At 39.0% G+C, this 20,473-nt stretch overlaps 1 protein-coding gene across 2 annotated transcripts in view; it reads left to right on the top strand.

The window, feature by feature from the left end:
• DOCK1 (dedicator of cytokinesis 1) overlaps positions 1–20,473 on the top strand; it is a 309,905-nt gene that overhangs the window by 31,274 nt on the left and 258,158 nt on the right. Inside the window, exons 5-16 of one of the 2 annotated variants that reach the window (XM_054831423.1) lie at positions 1,348–1,444; positions 4,882–5,030; positions 8,169–8,304; positions 9,750–9,907; positions 10,228–10,309; positions 10,747–10,882; positions 11,196–11,268; positions 13,855–13,934; positions 16,424–16,549; positions 17,968–18,092; positions 18,372–18,470; positions 19,624–19,696. In XM_054831423.1, coding sequence (XP_054687398.1) covers positions 1,348–1,444; positions 4,882–5,030; positions 8,169–8,304; positions 9,750–9,907; positions 10,228–10,309; positions 10,747–10,882; positions 11,196–11,268; positions 13,855–13,934; positions 16,424–16,549; positions 17,968–18,092; positions 18,372–18,470; positions 19,624–19,696 — 1,334 coding nt within the window. Of the gene's footprint in view, positions 1–1,347; positions 1,445–4,881; positions 5,031–8,168; positions 8,305–9,749; positions 9,908–10,227; positions 10,310–10,746; positions 10,883–11,195; positions 11,269–13,791; positions 13,935–16,423; positions 16,550–17,967; positions 18,093–18,371; positions 18,471–19,623; positions 19,697–20,473 lie in introns of both variants that reach the window. The other variant, XM_054831422.1, reaches the window with a different exon arrangement.

The raw sequence follows: 20,473 nt of genomic DNA, 5'->3' as shown, positions 1-20,473 counted from the left end.
GCTGTGTTGTCATATAGTTGAGCTAAAGCATAACCTTTTCTGTATTAATCTAAATGTTTCAGAAGAATTAATAATTTATCATTTTTCTTTATAACTTTTATTGTTCTCTCAACTCATAATTACCTAGATTAACTTCCTCCACTCCCTGCCCTCTGCTTTAGTTCTAATTTCAGTTTTCCCAGCTACTTTTATCTTCCAGCCCATGAGTCGTAGGGCTTCTGCCTGGTATATTAAGAGAGGCCTTTGATATGAGATACTGTTCTTTTATGCAGATGACATTTAAGTAATTTCTTAATTCCCTCTTCAGTAAATCTCGTAGACTGGAGTCCTTGCTGAGAGCCGTTATCCAGGCATTGTTTTCTGCCTTACCCTGAAGTTCTGCAGAATTGTTCATTTTGTGACTCTCCTGCTCCCTTGCCTGATGTGTGTGACACCGAATAGTTTGGGCTGGGTTTTGTTATTTAATAGCTTTTAAAGTTCAGATCTTTATGTATCAAATCAGCATTGCTGGACATGCATGTAAAAGTTCCTAACATTGATACAAGAGTTTAGTTAAAAAACAAGAAAAATCCCCAAACAAATCCCCGAGGAGAGAGGAAAAAAAAGTGGAGTGAAATTAATACATAATTAGCCAGGTATGAAATGGAGTGAAACAGGATTAAAATATTTTATTCCTTTGTGCCCGATTTATTTTTATACACTGTTAAATATGTAAATGTTAAAACCACTAATCATGAGATTGCTGCATAATGACATCTTTCTTGCTGATTACAAAACTGCCTTTAAGTACTCTACTTCTGAAATATTAAACGATCTAACTGTTGTTCCTTACTTTTGTAGCACGTAATTTTAAAACAAGTCATACAGAAACTTAATGGTAATGACTTGCATGCTTAATTTTTCTTTGCTAGACTAATATTTTGAAAAACAATTACGCATTAGTATCCTGGCATTGCAGGTTGTGCATGTCTGGCTTTCATCTTGGTTGCTTCTTCTAAAATGAGTATCTTAATAATAAATGGTATGGTGAGGTATGTAGTGATATTGTTATCTTGTGAGCATAGAAGTAAGGAGAAGGGAAAAAAAAAAAGGTGAGAGCTCAGTAGCATAGTCTGAGCCGACCGAAGTCCCCTTTACGTTGTGTGGATGTACTGGTGTACATCGCTTCTCCCGTATTTGATGGTACATTCTTTGTTAACTTCGAACTTTGCAGCATGTGATGTTATTTTCTATCCTGTCCTTATTGAATTGTTTTTGGAAATGAGCAGTTCCTTCTCAGAAATTATTCTGCCATCCTACCCAAAACTACTACTTAATTCAAACTTTTTTTTTTCTCTTCCTTTTAAGACAACATGAAACAGTTATACCCAATGAGCTCCCCTTGATTCAGGAGGTTACCACTACGCTGCGGGAATGGTCTATAATATGGCGGCAATTATATGTTGTAAGTACCAACTTAGGAAAATATTTACAATACCACACAGTTTGAGAAGAGTGATGCTGTGAAGGTACAGTGAGAGGTATGAAGGAACTATTACTGGAATTCCACTTCTGTTACTGTTTCTAAAGGCTACTTTTAATGCTGAAAAGCTATTTAACATCTGTGTTAAGGCACAGATCTCAGTACTGTTTCTTTTGAGTGTTTTCTCAAGTACTGTGTATTTGTTGTGCAGAATCAGGTTTTTACAGAGTGTTACTTTGATCTAGCAACAAATTGTTGAGCTATTATGACCCCTTTTTCATGGGGCACTGTTGTACAGAATAAGATTTTTAAGATACATATTAGATTTTTCCAAATCTGTAGACAGTTGTGTTAAATGAAGAAAATGGCTTTGAGGGCAGTTTTTAAGGCTGTTGATCTATGTTATGAGAAAATTGAATATTTGATGTCAAATTTGTGTAAACTTAAACCTTTGAAAAATTACCAGTGTACACCTTTTGCCGCTCAGAATTCTTGTAATTGAGGTTGATTGGTCCCAATTTATCCTGACCCTAAGTTATATGCCTGATTATTTTCATATGCTTAAGTTCCAAGCATGTAAGAATATATTCTTAGAAATTATAGTAATAATCTCTTGGATGGGATAATAGAAAAATGTAATAGCCATGAAACTACATGTATTAAAGTATTTCTAAGTAAGGTCTAAAGAATGTTGAAATGCACACTTAAAAATGCAGTTCAGACGTAAAGCTGCAATGTGCTGTAGGATCTAAGGTACCCTAGCTTAGACTTCTCATGCTCTCGTTGTGCAAGGTCACTGTAACAAGATAATGGGAACATGAAAGTCTTATATTTAGAGTAGGGTTTAATGCACAGCCTCTGTTTCTTATGTTTGAAATACTCTGTTATAAAAGTGCAAGCTGTGTAATGAAGACACTAACTGGAAATGAAGATGTTTGTGTTGACTAATGTGGTTTATGTTCACATCCCTGAAAACAGAGATTAAAAATACAGAATGCTGGAAGTGATGTAGTGTTGCAGTAGGTGAGGTGAAGGATAACATGTTATGTGAAGAGAAACAGATCATATATTGAGAGAGCTTTAACATGATGTCATATTAGAGAGGTTATGTGTTGAGGAGCAAGCAAGAAGTAGACGGGCAGAAGCAAACTAGGAGGAGCAGAATCTGAAGAGGGCCCTGAGAGCAGCTTTGCCCTTGGTTCCGCTGCTGTGTGCTGCTGACGACAGCGAGGATTACATTTTGACCCTGATGTCTTTTTTTGGAGATCATCCTGAGTATGAAATCCGATATAGTGTAACATTGGAGAAATGCCACTTGCAGAACCACACAAGACTTAGTTGCAGTGCACATATAGTAAGAGAGGAGGAATAGCAAGAGGCGTTGTTAGAAGTTTTCTTACCAAGACTTGTATGCGCTTTTTGTTGCAGTAATTTTTAGGAAATGATAAAATTCTCCTAGTGTGGGAATCACTTGTTCTAACCATTAATGTTTAACATCTTGTTTGTCGTGCCTGTACTTCTCTGAAGACCCGTGAACAGCTAAACAATACTGTGGTGCTTTGCTAACAGCTTGGAGTTCAACAGCAGGCAAGGTGTGACGTTACCAGTGGCCTCAGTTTGGTGGCAGAAAAGGTTCCAGTGCCTGTTACAGCTTTAGTCTGAGTAGATAGATCGCTTAGTGAGTTCGTTTATAGTTTGTATCTCAAGGATATCTGCTAGATTACTTGCACGTGGTTAACTGCCAATGGGAGCGCTGGTGCACCTTTCATGGGAAATGTGGTTTACTGGAAGTAGCTGGTTTCAAACTGGTCAGTCTGCAGACTAGAGGGATGTTCCATGTTGTCTGTATCTTGCATGTCAAAGTCACTAAAAGGGAACGTTTGTGCCTTTATTCAGTTTGTAATTTGTGTTTGAATATTGAATAGGTATTCAGTTTTGATTTGCAGGTAGCAGAGGATGTGGCATGTTCTTCTCACTAGTTTATGATTGCCTGCAGCATCGAAAATCACAAATCTCTTTCCCATTTGGATTTGTCTGTATTTAGCTTCCAGCCATATGTGCCTGTTGTGTCTTTCTCTGCTACATTAAAGAGCTTTTAATAACGGCTATTTTCTCTCTGTGAAGGTTCTCACACTATAATCAAGTCAGCTTTTTGATAATCTGAACAGACTGAAGTCTTTAAGTTGCACAGTTAGATATTTTTTCCGAGTCTTTGAGTCATTATATTCTTTTCCTGCTCTGTACCTTCTGCAGTTTTTCCATTGTCTTTTATATATAGCAGAGAATTTATTTTAATTATTTAATTATTCCAGTTGTTTTCAGTTAAATAAGGCCCGGGTGCAGCCAGAATGAAAGATAGCTATGTGTAGCCTGAGTAATTCATTGATGTAGGGTGTTGAGAAAGATCCATTGTTTTTAAAGAGTGCATTGAATTAATGACTTAGATTTTAAGGGTTGTGAAGACAGTAAGAGAGGCTGCTTCTGGGTAAGATCAAAGCATTCAGGGCTTCTGCCTTGTCTTTGTCTTAATATTATCTTTCACAATAAAAATGGAAAGGCCGTTGTTCTGCAACTTCAGTTTTGCATAGTATTGTTTGTGCTAAAATGGTTGTGTGTATGCACTGTCCACAGTTTAAACTGAAACTGTCAAATTCAGTTTTGTAATTAAAGATTTAATCTGTTGTCTCTGAATGCATGCGTGTATGGGCACGCGTATAGAAAATGCTCCGGAAAAGATACTTCTTCTGTTCTAAGTCCGGAACTTTATCTTCCTGTGTCCTAGCTTAGCTGAATGTTGCCAAGGGAAGTGTGTGTGTGCTGCTGTGCACTATTTAATATCCATAGTTCCAGTCTTTATAGACAATTAAGGTATTTAACTTCCTATGCGGTTTAGTGCTTTCCTGGTTTCTCACTTTCCTTCAGGTGTTACCTGTGGGCTCATAAGACATTGATGCGCTTGGCTTTGCACACTGAGGGGTTGTAAAGTGTTATTCTGAAGACGTACCTAGTGGGGAAGAGGGTTCTCTAATGTGTTGCAAATGGAGTGTTGCAGAACTTGAGCCTCTTGCTGTTAAAATGCACCCATTTTAGTCCTGCTCTACTCGCTATAGAGGGTCATCTAATAAAGTTACTCTGTGAACCAGGCATCTTTCCCTTGGATGCCTGTTCTGAATGTGGTATGACCTGGCCTTTAGGTTAACGTAACCACAGGCATTTACACTTGTTTAGACAGCTAAAGCAGAGTGTAAGACTATATTCAGTGTTCTGTGCCATAGGAAGTTAGGCTCCTATTTTAGAGCTAATTGTAGACTCTTACCCTTTTGAGTTTGTGTTTTTATAATTGCAATTTATTATATTTATTTAAAAGATGCTCAGTAAACTTCAAAGCTAACTGCAGCCCATCTTTGTCCTCCAAACAGCAAGATAACAGAGAAATGTTTCGCAGCGTACGGCACATGATCTATGATCTTATTGAGTGGAGATCTCAAATACTGTCTGGGACCTTACCCCAAGATGAGCTCAAAGAACTGAAAAAGAAAGTGACTGCCAAAATTGATTATGGCAACAGGTTTGTGAACAATATTTTTCCATTGTGTATGCTTAAAACCAAATCAGCTTGTGTAATACGCATGAACTGTCAACAGCTTCTTGCAGGATTCTTATATTCCCATGTTTGTGGAGATGCAGTAGTAGTATATTAACAGTCCTGTTACAGCAAGGTAAAGAATGAAGTTGTTTTAGCATCTTTAAAGTATAGTACTAATTACAATATGTAAAGTGTATCCAACTCTCTTGATACTGGTATGAAGTTGTAATTTTTAAGGTCAATTGAAAAGTGCAAGTATTGCCTCCATTCAAAATACAGTTTAAACTCCCCTTGCTTCTGCAGCATAAGCAGTTGTTGCCTTCTCAACACCACCAGCTGCGTCTGCCCTGAAGTCACTTAGCTGTAATGTGATATTGAAGGATTTGGCTCAAAAGTGTAGTTTAGCTCATTGTTTCTCTACTTATATAGTATCCAGTTTGTACCAGAAGATTAGCATAGAGGTTTAATAAAATAAAGTTTCTATTTAACAGAAGAGAATGGAAACTGTGAAGGAAATATTTCCTAACAGAAAAAAAAGACAGCAGTAGAGGTTGCATAGATGAGATATGTTGTTAATTCAGACGTATTAACTCTCCAAACAGTGGTCTGGATTTAAGCAAATTGTTTTTAAATACAAGTTGTTAGGTTACAAGTTGTCTATAGAGTTATGACTTTCCATTTTGATTGAAAATGAGAAATCATATCTTTTCAATTGGGAAATTATTTGAAGCAGTGTTTGAATACCGAGAGACAGCGTTGTAGTACTGCACACCTGGGGACTGGAAGAGTTTTCAGCAAGCCGGTCATTTAAATCCCTTGTGATGTAAATAACTCATCAGATTTCAGCTATTTGTGCTTTATTCTTTAAGAACTGCCAAATTTGCAGTATTTTTGTTCATGGACTTTATCAGCAAAAGCTGCGATTTAACAAAAAAAAATATCATCGGTAACTGCATTCAGTCATTAATTAGCATTTATAATCCAGGATATGGACTGTTGTACCTCAGCAGACAATTAACCAGATGTTGTTGATATTATTTGTTTGGCTACTGTATTTTACCATCTGGCTAAGGAGTTGGTTAAAGTTACTCCGAACAACCTCCAGATGCTCAGCTTTCGAATACAGTGGAACATCTTGTGCTGTGCTTTGTATTCCTAATGTTCCGATGGACTAATTAAGTGATCAGAACATCCTCTGTGGCGTACAGGAGGGAAGTGAAGTTGAACTTCTGAGTAAATACTCAAACCGAAAGATACCATATGTTTCTAATGTAGTCGTACATTCACTTTTGTCTAAAATAAGCACATTGAGAATGATGATCTCAATATCCAGACAGAATGAATTCATTACGTGTTTTATAAATGTTTCCTGATCTAATCATATCCTAACTTTTCCTGTTTTGTGAAACACCGATTTGTAAATAAGATTATTTTTTCTTTTATAAATAAAGACAACAATTTCACTGCATGTTGTCAAAATAACTGAGGAGGTAAAAATGGTCTTATGAATTTGAATTTTTAATGTTTTTCTGAAATTGGGTCAGGTAATTTTGTTGTGAAAACAAATTTTTTTTGTTCGGTTGCAAAAATCTGTAACTGGGACACTTAAGAAAAAGTTTCAGTTTCTTTCCAAGCATCATTTGCAACTTAAAGCAATTAAATCAAAGGAATGTTTGCTTCTATTTATTTGACAGTCTGTGCTAACGTTCCTGTCCTGTTGGTGTGTAGTAGGCTGAGTGATTAATCTTTTCTCTGAATTTCCAAGTTACCTTTTCCTCTGCAGAAGGACTCTGCTTTCATCCATCCAGGGCTGGTGGTTACGAGACGAGTGGCCAGTGGCATGCTCTCCTGCTGTGGCTGCTGTCCAGGAAACAGTAGTTGGGCAGAGCGAGATGATTTTGGCTGCTTTTTTGTTTGGTTTCAATGATAAAACCACTTTCTCATCAGAAAACTCATCTGGGCGCTTGATGGTCCGGGGATGCTTAAGAGAGTTCCATGATGACTAGGGCCACTTGCAGAGAAGAGCTTAGGAGGTGTTTCTTGATAAGTTGCTGCCTGCGCTCTGTGAGATGTTCATCCACCTCTGAATTAATGCAGTGCAATTAATTGGAGGGATTTCTATACTGACTCTGCTCAAGGCTTTGTTTTACACCACCAGGTTTCCCTCTTGTCAGGGAGGGCAAGGAGGGATCCTCTAAGTACACGAAACATGTCTTTGTCTGCCACAGCTCCTCCTCTTCTTGTCAACTGATTGCGGGTCGTGTCCAAAGTGGACTTGCTCTCAGATAAACCACCAACCTCTGCGTGGCTTATCAGACACTGCAAGTTTGATTTAAGCTCATCGATCAAATTTATTTCAAAACCAAAGTTACAGCAGCTCCATCAGGAGATGTGACTACAGAGTTAGAAGAAGAAAATAGAGACCACAAGTGTTGAAGTGGAGGTGAAGAGGTCAGTCTTAAGGAAGATAGGTAGAGAAACATGGATCGACCTAGACCTGATATTTTTGTTTTGTTTTTATCCTTGGTTCTGCTGTTTCTGTTTTTCATGTACTAATGTCAAAAAATGTGAAAGGTCTTTCCTAAGACTGGGTTTGATTATGGCAGAACTGCTCCTCTCTGCAGAAGGTAATCATGGATGTTAACTCCCTGCTGACAGAAATCCGGCTTCTGCTATGGATAAAGGGAAACAACTTAGGCTGTCTTGTATCTCGTAGTGTTTTAGTAAAACACGTGAATATGCCTGCTTTGGGGGAGAACGCGGAGTGGGACACAATGACCTGACTGATTTGCACATGGCGTGACTCTAGTGGTTGGTTGTTCAAACTGTCAGATGAATCAGAGGAGGAAGCAGTCTCTTGCAAATTTAGTTGCTTCCCTAGCTGTTCTGCTATTTTATTTACATCATTTTTTTCTGTGCTGGGGGGAAAAAGCAACTTCCAGTCAGGGCTGGTTAGCTCCAGGGTTGGTGACATGTAAAATTGTTTTATCATATAGCAAATATTTTTTTTTTAATCACATGTTAGGTGTGCATAATTATAACATAAAACTTGGCAGGTGTTTTTTAAGCATTTCTTTGAGCACTGTTAATTCACAAGCTTTTTTTTGTTTGTTTGTTTAGAATTCTTGATTTAGATCTGGTCGTTAGAGATGAAGATGGCAACATTTTGGACCCAGAGCAGACCAGCACGATTAGCCTTTTCAGAGCACATGAAATAGCTTCCAAGCAAGTTGAAGAGAGGCTGCAGGAGGAAAAAGTAAGATGTACTATGCACTGTGGCTTTACCCTTTTGAAACATAAGAGTGTAGACTAACTAGGTGACTGTTACTTTTAGCATTGATAATGCAGGATTTGATATGTTTATTAAGAGTTATCAAGTTTAAACATTTTCTAAGAACTTGTATGTCTTAGGCTGTTTAATTGTCTTTTTCATCCTTTAAAGGGCTTAGTAAAACTTATGGTTAAGATGACTACATTTGTAGGTTAATAGCAGAGATGCGTATGTAGCAGGTTTGTATGTTAGGTTGTCAGGAGGGTTTGGTTTTGAGAATCAAGTAGAATAATGTCCTCACTGTGTTTGTATGATTTCTGTAGGCCAATCCTGAAAATTTGTTTGTCAGAAGCTGGAGAGGGACGGTTTACAAGGGCAGGGAGTGACAGGACAGGGGGAATGGCCTGAAGCTGCAGGAGGGGAGATTTAGATGAGATGTTAGGCAGAAATTCTTCCCTGTGAGGGTGCTGAGGCCCTGGCACAGGGTGCCCAGAGAAGCTGTGGCTGCCCCTGGCTCCCTGGCAGGGTTCAAGGCCAGGTTGGATGGGGCTTTGGGCAACCTGGGCTAGTGGAGGGTGTCCCTGCCCATGGCAGGGGGGTGGGACTGGATGGGCTTTGAGGTCCCTTTGAACCCAACCAGTATGGGATTCTATGAAATAGAGGGCAAATTTAAAGACATTCTCAAGCTTGAATATTCAGCTTCTTTGCAACTCAAACCCTTCTTTTTCAAAGGAAGAACATTTCCATTGTAAGGAGTCCTGCCCGTGTCAGCAGCAGTTAGTGGAGCATGGTATTCCTGAGGAGTCGCTCATGAGTGCATTAGTGCGGCTTAATGAGTTACTGCTTCCTGTTGAGTTGTAATGGGCCTTACACGCTTGCAGCCCTTACTAAACTTGGTGTAAAAATACACTAGTTTAAACGGGTTTTAAACTATTAAATTTTTGCATCCAGAGTTCGTTCTTTGTTCCTGCCTCAGCCGTTTCCTTTTTGTCCCATATGCATTCCTCCCTTCTGTGTAGACAAAGTAGCTTGTGGAAGGTTTATGGTAGCTAATCTCCAAGGGGTAGGTAACTGTAGAAATTGCACTCTGTTCTCTCCTGTCTTTTTTGGTTCTCAGTACCTGTCAGAAAAACATCAGACAATGCAAAGAACAAACTGCCTTTTTTTTGTCAGTTATATTTGGAGCTCTACCTTTTCCTCCATTTGTTTAACTCTCTTTTTAATGAAGACATCCCTTTTTTCTTTTTTCTTCAAGACAAATCCAGAAAATGCAGTCTGTCATAAATCCTAATACAAACACAGATCACAGGAGTAGACACTCAACAGAAAACCCCTCTTCCTCTGTCTGAAAGGTTTTAGGGAAGTTTTACAGTGGTTGGATATTCGTTAGGCTAAGTTAAATTTAAGTTTCTTTTGTTCTTGAATTACAGTCTCAGAAACAGAATATTGATATCAACAGACAAGCCAAGTTTGCTGCCACTCCTTCATTTGCTTTGTTTGTAAATTTAAAAAATGTAGTCTGTAAAATAGGAGAAGATGCTGAAGTCCTGATGTCTCTGTATGATCCACTGGAATCAAAATTCATCAGGTTAGTGTACTCCCTAATCCGTGCTTACTCGGCTTTAGTAGTAAGGTAGTTTTGCAAAATGAGAGGGCTTATGAAAGTCAAATTTCTGTGGAGGGTGTAGGAGAGGGTCATGTGGGACACAGTGGTGCAGCAGCACTTTATCGTTGTGTTCAGCACAACATCAGGGAAGTCTCTTCACCTTGGGGACGTTTCAAGGTCGTGCTGTTCCTCATCAAAGGTTGGGTTTAAAGTAGTCTTCTGTAAATTCTGAAGCTGATTTTTAGCTGCTTATGTGAAGGGAAGCCATTTAAACAGAAAGTTCTCAAAATATTTTCTTTCAGTGAGAACTACTTGGTGCGATGGTCGAGCTGTGGACTCCCCAAAGATATAGACAGATTGCATAACCTTCGAGCAGTATTCACCGTAAGTGTGTGGGCTGGGTTCAGCTGGCAAGTTTTAAAGCGCTTGTTTCAGAGCTTGTGAATAACTGAGGAATGTAATGATCTGTATGTAAACAGTGTGGAGCTACTGCTGCAGGTAGTGATCTTGGGGAAGGCTCACATGAGACATTTCTCAGAAGTGACTACTAAATATTCTCGACACCTGGCTAAAACCGAAGTTGCTCTTTGAAGTTTTGACTTACTAGAAATGGCATGGCCTCCTAAGCAATTGATTTACACAGAAGTCAAGAGAAGACGTTTGAGTACTGTTACAAAAATTCCATTACTCTGAGAACAATTTGCCCTGGTGCTAGAGGTGGTGCGGTGAAGGCAAATTCTGAGCAGCAAACCTTCTGCCTACTAACACGGAACTTGAAATTCAATTATTATAAAATAATCTGAAGAAAATACTATTTCTAGGACCTGGGCAGCAAAGACCTGAAAAGAGAGAAAATCAGTTTCGTCTGTCAGATCGTGCGAGTGGGCAGAATGGAGCTGAGGGACAACAACACAAGGAAACTAACTTCTGGGCTGCGGCGACCTTTTGGAGTAGCAGGTAACTCTCTGTGCGCTATATCTATGTCACATTATATTCTTAAAAAATTGAGCTTGTGAAATTCAAAATTGTTCCAAATTTAATGAGACTGCTGTATCGTAGAATTTACTGTAGCTTCCAGGACTTGTGTTAGCTAGAAATAACAAAGGTTATTTGCAACATGATGTTATTCTATAGGAAAACTGAAATTGCGCAGTTGCTAACTCCATCCCTCTTCTGAGTCACCATTGCTTCCCATCGGCCAGGGAATTCCCTCAGCACCCCTGTTCCCATCTTGATCACTTAATTCAGTACACTTTGTTTTTGTTTTCAGTAATGGATGTTACTGACATAATTAACGGAAAAGTTGACGATGAGGACAAACAGCACTTCATACCATTTCAACCGTAAGTAGGGAATAGTTTAAAGAATAAGCAGAAGTGAAAGAATTAAGATTTTTAACTTTCGTTAGAAAAAACCCCACAAACCAACCAACCAAAAAACCAAAACAGAAAAAGTTTTAAACTTTTGATTGGAAGAAATGTTCTGTAGATACTCTGAAGTTAATTTATTTCAGTGTGATATTTTATCTTGAGTAGTACTTAGTTATTTTTGATAATTTCTCATTAGTTAAAATAGTGATAGCCCCGGAAGCTTTTTTTAAGTCTTGAGTTTAAAGCATGCATTCCCATTTTTGCCATCTTGTTTTCTTTTTGTTTAAAGGTGTCAGAGTGATAACGTGTAAGAGTTGAAATGCTTACAATAAGTACATTGCTGGTTTAGCTCTGCCTGAGATTGATAGAGACCAGCAGTGTTACCAACATCTGCTGCAGGTGACTTCTGTGCAATTAGTAAACGATAACATTTATCTTTTTCTTGGTAGCAGACATAATTTCATAGTAGGGGCCACAGTAATTAGGGTACAAACAAGACTATCTCATGATATACCTCCTGCAATATCTTCTCATAATTCAATGTTATCACATGAGACTCTTACCAGAAACCTTAGGTATTTTGGTTGGATAGTAAGGGGAGGATGTTTCTGCTGCACATATCTGTTATAGCTGGTCCATGGGATCAAGGAGACCGGTCTGCTACGTGGACCTGGTCTTACTTTTACCCATCCAAAACTGCAAGCCTTGCACACGGACTCTAAGGTTGCTGACATGGAGTTTGACAGATACTATTTTACAATAACTAAATTAGCTAATCACAAATATGGAGTTGGTATCCTTTAAAGTATGAACATGTATGAATTTAATGTAATATCAAAGATCAGTTTTGACTTCAAGCCACAAAATCATATTAAGAAGTATGGGTTTAATAGCCTGAATTTTTGTGAATATGTAGATGTGTGCCTTTAGAAGTCAAAGCTTATTAACAGAAAGAGAATGTGTGGCAAATACTCTGTTCTCTGCATAGTTCATAGGGTGGTTTTTTTAATTCCATGAAGTGGGGAAAGGTAGAAGGGAGAAGTCAAATGTGCATAAAATACAAATACTTAGTTTTCACATTGTGTGAAATGTTAGACTGCTATCTGTTCAAAAAGGCAAAACATAGTTATGTTAGCTAAATTCCTTGATTAACGTACTAATGGATATTCAGAGGATTTTTAATAATATTAAAAAAACCCCCCAGCCTTGAAATAATGTAATCTCAAATTCACTTGATTTTGGAAAATAAGCTTAATTCAGGAAGCCCTCGTGGTTTGAAGATAGATGCAGGGCTACTGAGAGGAACGCAAGGTGTGCAGGTGCTACAGGGAGCCGAGCAGGTGTATGCCTCGTGTCTGAAACGGTTTCCTTTGTATGCAGCAGCATCGCTGGAGTGCTGTAGTGGCTGTTAATGTGAAAATCAGAAGTACAATTCCATTTTTCAAGGAAAACGGGGGGTTTTAGGGAAGAGTGCATTCATGATATGTTTATTGTGTGGTAAACAATAGCAAGCTTATTTTTTAGTGAGTGTGGAAGCATGCAATGAAAATGAATCTTTGTGTATCAAAGTGGATGCTAATGGAACATCTAGTTTTCTGCTCCATTAACACTGATTTATTTTTTCTGTATATATAAATCAGCTTTTTGAAAAGATGTACAATGTGATTTATTTTTTTTTGCCACACTAAATTAAAACATTCTTCTGAAAAAGTATATTCCGAAGAACGTGAATAATGTGAAAACACACAATGAATGCTGGTGTTGTTATTTCCAATGTAGACTTAGGCTGTACGTATGAGCCACATTTTTCTTCTCATTCCACGCTTTTTCTGTTGTACCACATGCAATTCTGTTTTCATATCTTTGTTTGTTTGTATTCATTCACTAGCCACCAACACAATGGCTGTCAAAAGCACTTGGCAAGATTACCTAAATGACATTTAATGCTGCCGTTTATTTAGTTTCCATCTTTTCATTTATTCATCAAGTTTAACAAAACGTTTGGATTATCTGCTGTTCTTCTCCTCTGCCATTTCTGTAAGGTTTATGGTAGCTTTTCCTTCAGACAGTTTGCACTACTGCTTAACCTATAGAATGACAGAAGTGACCCCGGAGGTGTTGCAGGGCCATCCTGCTGTATATATTAAAAAGAAAACTGCCTGTATAGGGTTTCACTGCTCACCGGGGGATTCTCAGGTGCGAGACATCCTTTCGACCCTCACAAAGTGTTGCTGGGGCCTGTGCATGCATCTATCTCCCTGAAGGGAGAAGTAGCAACACAGGTGTGCTGTACTTCTCAGTGGCAGATCAGCATTCTTCTGATTAATGATCTTCCTCTGTCTTTCTTGTTACCTTTCCTGTCCTTTGTCTTGCGTTGACTAATAAATACTCTTTGTCACAACTATGATATGATCTTTTGTGTTCCCTTGTTACTGTGACTTCTGGTTTTCTGTGACCCTTTGTTTCCTGGTGTTGGTCGTCATGTGCATCCTCCAGGCTAGCGTTGGATGACGCCATTCGACACAAGCAGCTGAACATATCATCCCGTTTTTCACCCAGGGTGGCAGGGGAGAATGATTTCCTTCAGACTGTTATAAACAAAGTGATTGCTGCTAAAGAAGTTAACCACAAGGGTCAGGGTATGTACTGTTCTTTATATACACCGGTGTACCTAAAACTGCTCTTCACTTGATTTGCAACATGTGATGATTTTAATTTTGGAATCAAGGGTGCATAATATTACCTTCACTTGTTCGCTGCCATTTTTGGTAACGGAAAATGTGCTTGCACTGTTTGTTCCCCCTGTTCCTCATCCTTCAGGGCTTGTTCTGCTATCCCCCCTGCCCCACGCCTTTCCCCTCCGCCCCATGTTAACGTTACAGCGCGTCCGTCCCTTGTCTGCATTGTCCATCGCCTGGACATCTTTATATTTCCATACTGGAAACAGTGATGCAGGGAGTCAGCTCTTGTGCCCTTGGGCTGTGGACTTTGGCCTCCTGATGTCGAAGGAAGGGATATTCTCCTCCTTCCCTTCCTTTGCCTTATTTTTCCGCTTCCCGGCTGCGCTCGCAGCGTTTGGCTCCCTCTCAAGACGACCAAGGCATTGCTCCCGCCAGCACCGCACTCAGCTCGGAAGTGGTAAGGACGGAGCCCGAGCAAGGCAACCCCACGGATGCCCTGTCCTGCGGGCTGCTCGCATCGCTGTTCGTACCTCTGCGTACGCTCCGCTGACGTGGAACTGAGCTTGCTTCCAAAGTTTGGGTTGGGTTTTTTTTGTATGTGTGTGTATACGATGCTTTGTGATCATAATGTGTCTGCCAGTTAAAAAGCGAATTGTGTGATGGCTTGGTTATTACTGTACTAGCTTCAATATTTTTTTGGGGGGAGATTTAGTATACTGCTGTGCAAGCTAATGCAGAGTTTCCACCTGACACTACGTGTATCTCTGTCACTTGTAGGGGATATCTGAGCAAAAGACCCAAGGAAAATGATATAGTTTTTTGCTGTTTTTTTTAAATTAATAGCAAATAAAATCTAAATTTTTAAAATTATCCATTAGCTAGAGAGGAGAACGTAGATCTGCTCTTCCCCCTTGTTTTTACCTGCGGCCAGTGTGTACCGGGAAGGAGGAAACATTTCAGCTTCTTAGGGAAAGAATCTGAAATTAATCAAAGAAAGGCGCCCAAGCAAACAGGAAAGGATTAGGAGTTGTTGCTTAGCCAGCCAGTGTAGGTACAGTTACTGTTTAATGCAATAGCAGCTGTTAGACCTGTCTCTGGCAACAAGTCAACATATCGCCTTCTAGAAGAGATTTTAATAGAAAAGAAAGCTAGCTGCCAAATATATACAAAATGAATGCATATTAATTGTGTAACAGGGTAACCCACAATTTGTTTTATAGATGGATATTTTTTGGGTATTTTTCACAGATTTTAATTTTAGGATTTTCTTCTGCACATTGCTGCTGTAATTATTTTGTGCTTAAACTTGATTGCCAGTCATTTTATCAAGTATGTAATACTACTTTTTTTTTTTTTTAATTCCCTCTTTGGTATCTTTCTTTTTCCTCTAACAAGTGTGCCTGATGTTAGTTGGCAAGCAGTGGCTTTTTAGTGGCGCCTTCTGCTATTGAAGAGGAAAATGTCAACTGTGCAAAGCTGATGCTGCAGATTTCTTTGTGCTCAGTGCAGTAAAAACAGCTTACGGGGGTGGTGATGAATCAATTCAGGGGATGTATCTGCTGTTGGTGCTCTCCTTATTGGCATCTCAATATCAGTCGGTTGTAATACTTCATTTTTTTCTATTCACATCAACGTTGCCACTTCTCTTTCTTCTCGTGGTAGATAAACATTTCATTAGAAAGGACTTGTGAGAGTTCAAAGGAGAGATGAAAGCTTGAGGCAGTTCTGCTAATGGCTTAATAACTATTTCCACGAGACGCTTTGTGGAAGAGTTAAGTGATGAGAGAAGTCTAGTCCTCAGAGTTCTGCGAGGAGGAGACATTCTGCTGGGGTCACTCCAGCTTCGTGCCCAGGGCATGGTAGGCTTGCCGCCATTTTCACAGCCCATTTTCAGTGGGTCCAGCTGATAACCGAGGCTTTCCTTCTTCCAGTTTATGTTGTATGGTGCCACTAACCTGTTTTTCTTCTGAATGGGCACCTTTTCCATTGAAATTTTTAGACGAGGAATAAAATTTTTGGCTTTAAGCCTGTTTATGGGAAGCTATATGCATCTGCTTTTGAACATCTGCTCAACTCCTCCCTACCAAGACACCTTCTAGATGGTATTGCTGCAAAGTGCACAGCATGAAGGCCCGAATCGTTATCTTGCACGGATTTCCAGTTTCTCAGGCTTTTTTACTAGCCAGTCAGCTTCCAGGTGAGGATTTTATGCATTTTTCCAGAAAGCCTCAATATAATCAGACACACTTATGTGCACCGTACTCATGTTTCTGCTTGGAAGTTGTGTGAGGTTTTTTGAGTGCTTTAAAATACTTGGTAAAGTGTTGTTTTTTTGGGTTTTTTTAAATGAAGAGCAGGTATGTTCTTACATTTTAGAATTTATGAAAAGAAATCTTTAGTAACTAGAAAAAAACACCAGTTTAAGAATTGTGGTTTTTACACAACAGGTTTGTGGGTGACTTTGAAGCTTCTTCCAGGAGATATTCATCAGATTAGGAAAGAGTTTCCACACTTAGTGGATAGGTCAACAGCCGTGGCTCGGAAAATGGGGTTTCCTGAGATTATCATGCCTGGTAAGTGATTGTGTGAATTAATGCTGCTTTGTTATATTTTAACCTTCTTTAAATATCTGTATGTATGGAAGCTTTGAGGGAGAGGAGAAAAAAAAAAAGAATTTGAGGTTTAGTATATGCTAGAAATAAAGAATCATCAAAGGATTTTGTCTCATTTAAAATAAATGTAAAATATGTTGATAATACCTGCTCATGTGCTGCATAAATAAATAGAACACCCCCCCCCCAAGATGTGATATCACAGTGACAGTGGAAATTCTCCTCTTTTTTCAGTGAAGAAAAATTTATACAAAGTAAATGCTTCATAGTTGCTCCCTAGCAAGGGCATATGTAAAACTTCTATCCTGTGATGAATCCAAACCAGAAAGATTTTTCACAGGAACAGACTTAATTTAGAGATATGCACGTCTCTTGGAGTTTGTACTAGATTTGGATAACCTATTTGAAAGAAAGCCATATTGTCTTTTTTTAATACATACATTCTGTGTGTGTTCAATTCAGATGTTTACAAAAAAAAAAAACCCAACCCCAAAATGTAGTGTTTCTAAAAATAAAAATTGCCATAAGCAACAGACTACAGGAAGAACCCTGCACTGCCCTTTTCAGATTGATGGGCTCGGGAGGATCCATTAGATATTTTTAAAAACCATCCCAGTTCTAGCCCTCCCTGTGGTTGCTGACTGTGCGTTTGTCAGGTTATTTACTGTATATCCAGTGCGGTGTAAGTGCTTCGGCACCTCTGCTTGTTGTGATCATATGTTGGCACGTAAACCATCTCCCTCATGAAGTTATTAGAAATACCCTGTTTCTGCAGCTCACTTTCAAAATTTCAGTTAAATCAAGGTGTAGTTGAAGAGCATTTTAAGACATAAAGCTAAATACTCTGCAACCCCCGAGCCAGCAGAAACATCAAACTTCCCGGTGTAACAAGTTAAACAGACCTCTGTAGGCTATTTAAATATTTTTAATTTGCAAAATACCTATGTATGGGATAAATTAATAACTGGATTAAAATTCATCCTTTCAAATTAATAATGAACGAAGTTGTAGGGGGAAAAAAAAAGGAGCTGAGGTGTTTTTTTCAGTGATATATACATACTCTTAATGATGATGTGGTATTCTTTCGGTCCCGAAATAATGCGTGATACTTTTTTTGTTTGTTAGATTCAGCTTGCTGCATTATGAGTTGAGAGTTCAGACTTTAGAAGTCTTAACACAATTTTAGCTAAACAGCTGTTTTCAGTGCTACTAGTTTTGAATGTTCAAGATCCCGTGGATTTTACACATTTTGCCATGTAAACGTATGATTGCTGTTCCTAAAATGTGTCAGTCGTTGTTTCTGTGCATCGTTGGTTTCACAAATCAGCAGATACACTGTGAAAATTGCTAAGAACTTTGTGCTTTGCTCTTTCTTTTAGGTGATGTTCGTAATGACATCTATGTGACGTTGGTTCAGGGAGATTTTGACAAAGGCAGTAAAACAACAGCAAAGAATGTAGAAGTTACAGTATCTGTTTATGATGAAGATGGCAAAAGATTAGAGGTATTAAATACTTTAACATCTGTTTTTTTAATTTTGATACACATCTGTTTAAGCCTTTTCAACATCTTTCTCTATATTTGTCAACTTAAGTCCCTATTTTTATTTACAACAAAATTTTCTCCTTTGTCAAACAAAATACATCTTGTGCATATCAGTGCCTGCACTTTGATACTAATTTCACGAGGAGGTCTGAGCATGACCAATTTTTTTGTTTATTCGAATGAAAAAGTGGAGTTTAAGATACATGTAAACATTTTCTCTTCTGTTTATGTTTTCAAGAGTGTTATATATCCTGGCGCTGGTGATGAAGCCATCTCGGAATACAAGTCAGTAATATATTACCAAGTAAAGCAACCTCGCTGGTTTGAGACTGTAAAGGTATATAAACTGTTACCATAACTTCCTCTGGGTGGGTTAATATAGGTTTCAGTGGAAAGCCTTGAGAAACAAAACTAGGGAAATTCAATGCGTGTGACCGTGTTTAGCAGGACAAAAGGAATAGCTCAACTAAGGCTTTCAGAGACTGCTGGAAAAGAGATTTGACTTTTATTGCATAATGAATTATAGTTCCTTCTTTTGGTCTAGATGACTGTTACGGGCACTCCAGCATCTCTTTAGGAATGGTGTACTCTATTTCAGTGAAGCTGACCTAGAGAAGCAGGATATTAAGGTTAAAATGTAATTGCCATAGTGTTGAACATAGTGGGCTGATTGTGCTTTAAGCTTGCTGAATTTGCTTGGGTAATAATGTTTTAGCTTAAATGCCAAGTTTTGGTATTAGAGGCAGCTGATGTTAGCTTTATAAAATATATTCTGCCTAGCTGTAGTCAGTGGGAGCAGTATACGTGCACTGAGAAGGGACTTGGAGCTACTGCCTAGACTGTTGTTTGAAGTCCAAAGGTGCTCTTCTTGCATCTGTAGAGAGAAAGTGGCTGCAGGGGAATGGCAGAAACCTAGATGTGGTGTTGGGGAGCAGTGTACAGCACAGAGCCTAAATGTGGGCGTGATTAGGAAAGTAGGATGGCTTAGCAAAAATACCAGGGGAGAAGAGCATTGGTTTCATCTCTGCACAGTGGTTACGTGTGGTGGATCAGAGATACACTAATAGTGTATGTAGTAGAAGTGTTGCACAGATAATGGATACGGTAAGAATTTTTACTTTGCTGCTGTTGATAATCAAGTTCATCTCCACCAAACTGAAGAGGGGCTCATTCCTGAGCTGAAGGGAGCAATAGGGGAGGCTTTGAGGCTACAGCCCAACATCTGCACTTGCAGGTCTCGTCAGGTAACTTAACAGACTTGCTTTGTTCCGTCGCTCTTCCTTGGTGCAAGAATTGGTCGTTTTCCTGGGGAATCTGTGACCTTTCAAGGTCTTCTATGGCAAAACGAAGCTGGTACTTAACATGAATCTTTTGAAAGCACCAAGCATATTGTTGAAAGATGTCTAGATGGGATTTGGTAGGGGTTGAAGATGTTCGAAGATCCTGTACAGACTGTTTTCTTTCTCCGTCCTCTTTCCCAATATGTGAAGGTCGCAATCCCCATTGAAGATGTGAACCGCAGTCATTTAAGGTTCACGTTCCGTCATAGATCATCACAGGACTGTGAGTAATTCAGCCTTTTCATTATGGTTCTTGTCAGCGTCTGGTGCCAAAGTCTGCTGAAACAGGCATGACGTTCCTCATCTGTAACTGACTATTGTAATTGCTTTTAGCGCAGGGATAAGTGTTTTGCCTCCTTGCTTTATGTTAGCATCTCAGCTTCTTTTTCCCTTTACATATTCCTCACTGTTACCTATTGACATCAAGCTTTTCCTTTCCTGCCCAGTTATTTCTCCAAGTCAAATAAAAGGGCTAGTGAATAAAGCTTTCCATTAGCAACTGAAAGGGTTGTGGTATTGTATATCTTAAAGGTACTTGGGTAGGGAGTTGTAAAGGTGTTTAACAACCCCATGTCTGAAATGGGAATGTGGAAGAGTTTACAGTGGGCTTAGCATCAGTAATTGAAGACTTTACTATTAAGAAACTTGGTTTCCGCTTCTGGTTCTCAGACTGACTTGTGGTTGTTTTGAAGTAATTTTCCTCTGAAAGATATTTGAGAGCTTGTGGTTTTCCTTGGCTTTCCTGTAATGCTGCTGGCAGCTGAGATGCTTTGAGCTGTTGAGGATCTGATCGAGTCAGCTAGACATCTTCCATTTGTCAACAGCTGTTTTGTAGTAAAGTTTGGGGATTCGCCTCGGTTGTGATAATGTTCATTCCATGTAGTGATTACAGGGGCTGTCTCACTTGATGGGAAAGCCTTTCTAAATCTGCAGCAGAACTCTCTTGCTGTAGAATAAATGTGTGGACAAAAGCATTAATCAGATAGTGTCCGCTGGATGC

The sequence above is a fragment of the Grus americana genome, chromosome 7, assembly GCF_028858705.1.
Source record: "Grus americana isolate bGruAme1 chromosome 7, bGruAme1.mat, whole genome shotgun sequence".
Taxonomy (NCBI): Eukaryota; Metazoa; Chordata; class Aves; order Gruiformes; family Gruidae; genus Grus; species Grus americana.
This window is presented reverse-complemented; position numbering and strand designations above follow the sequence as displayed.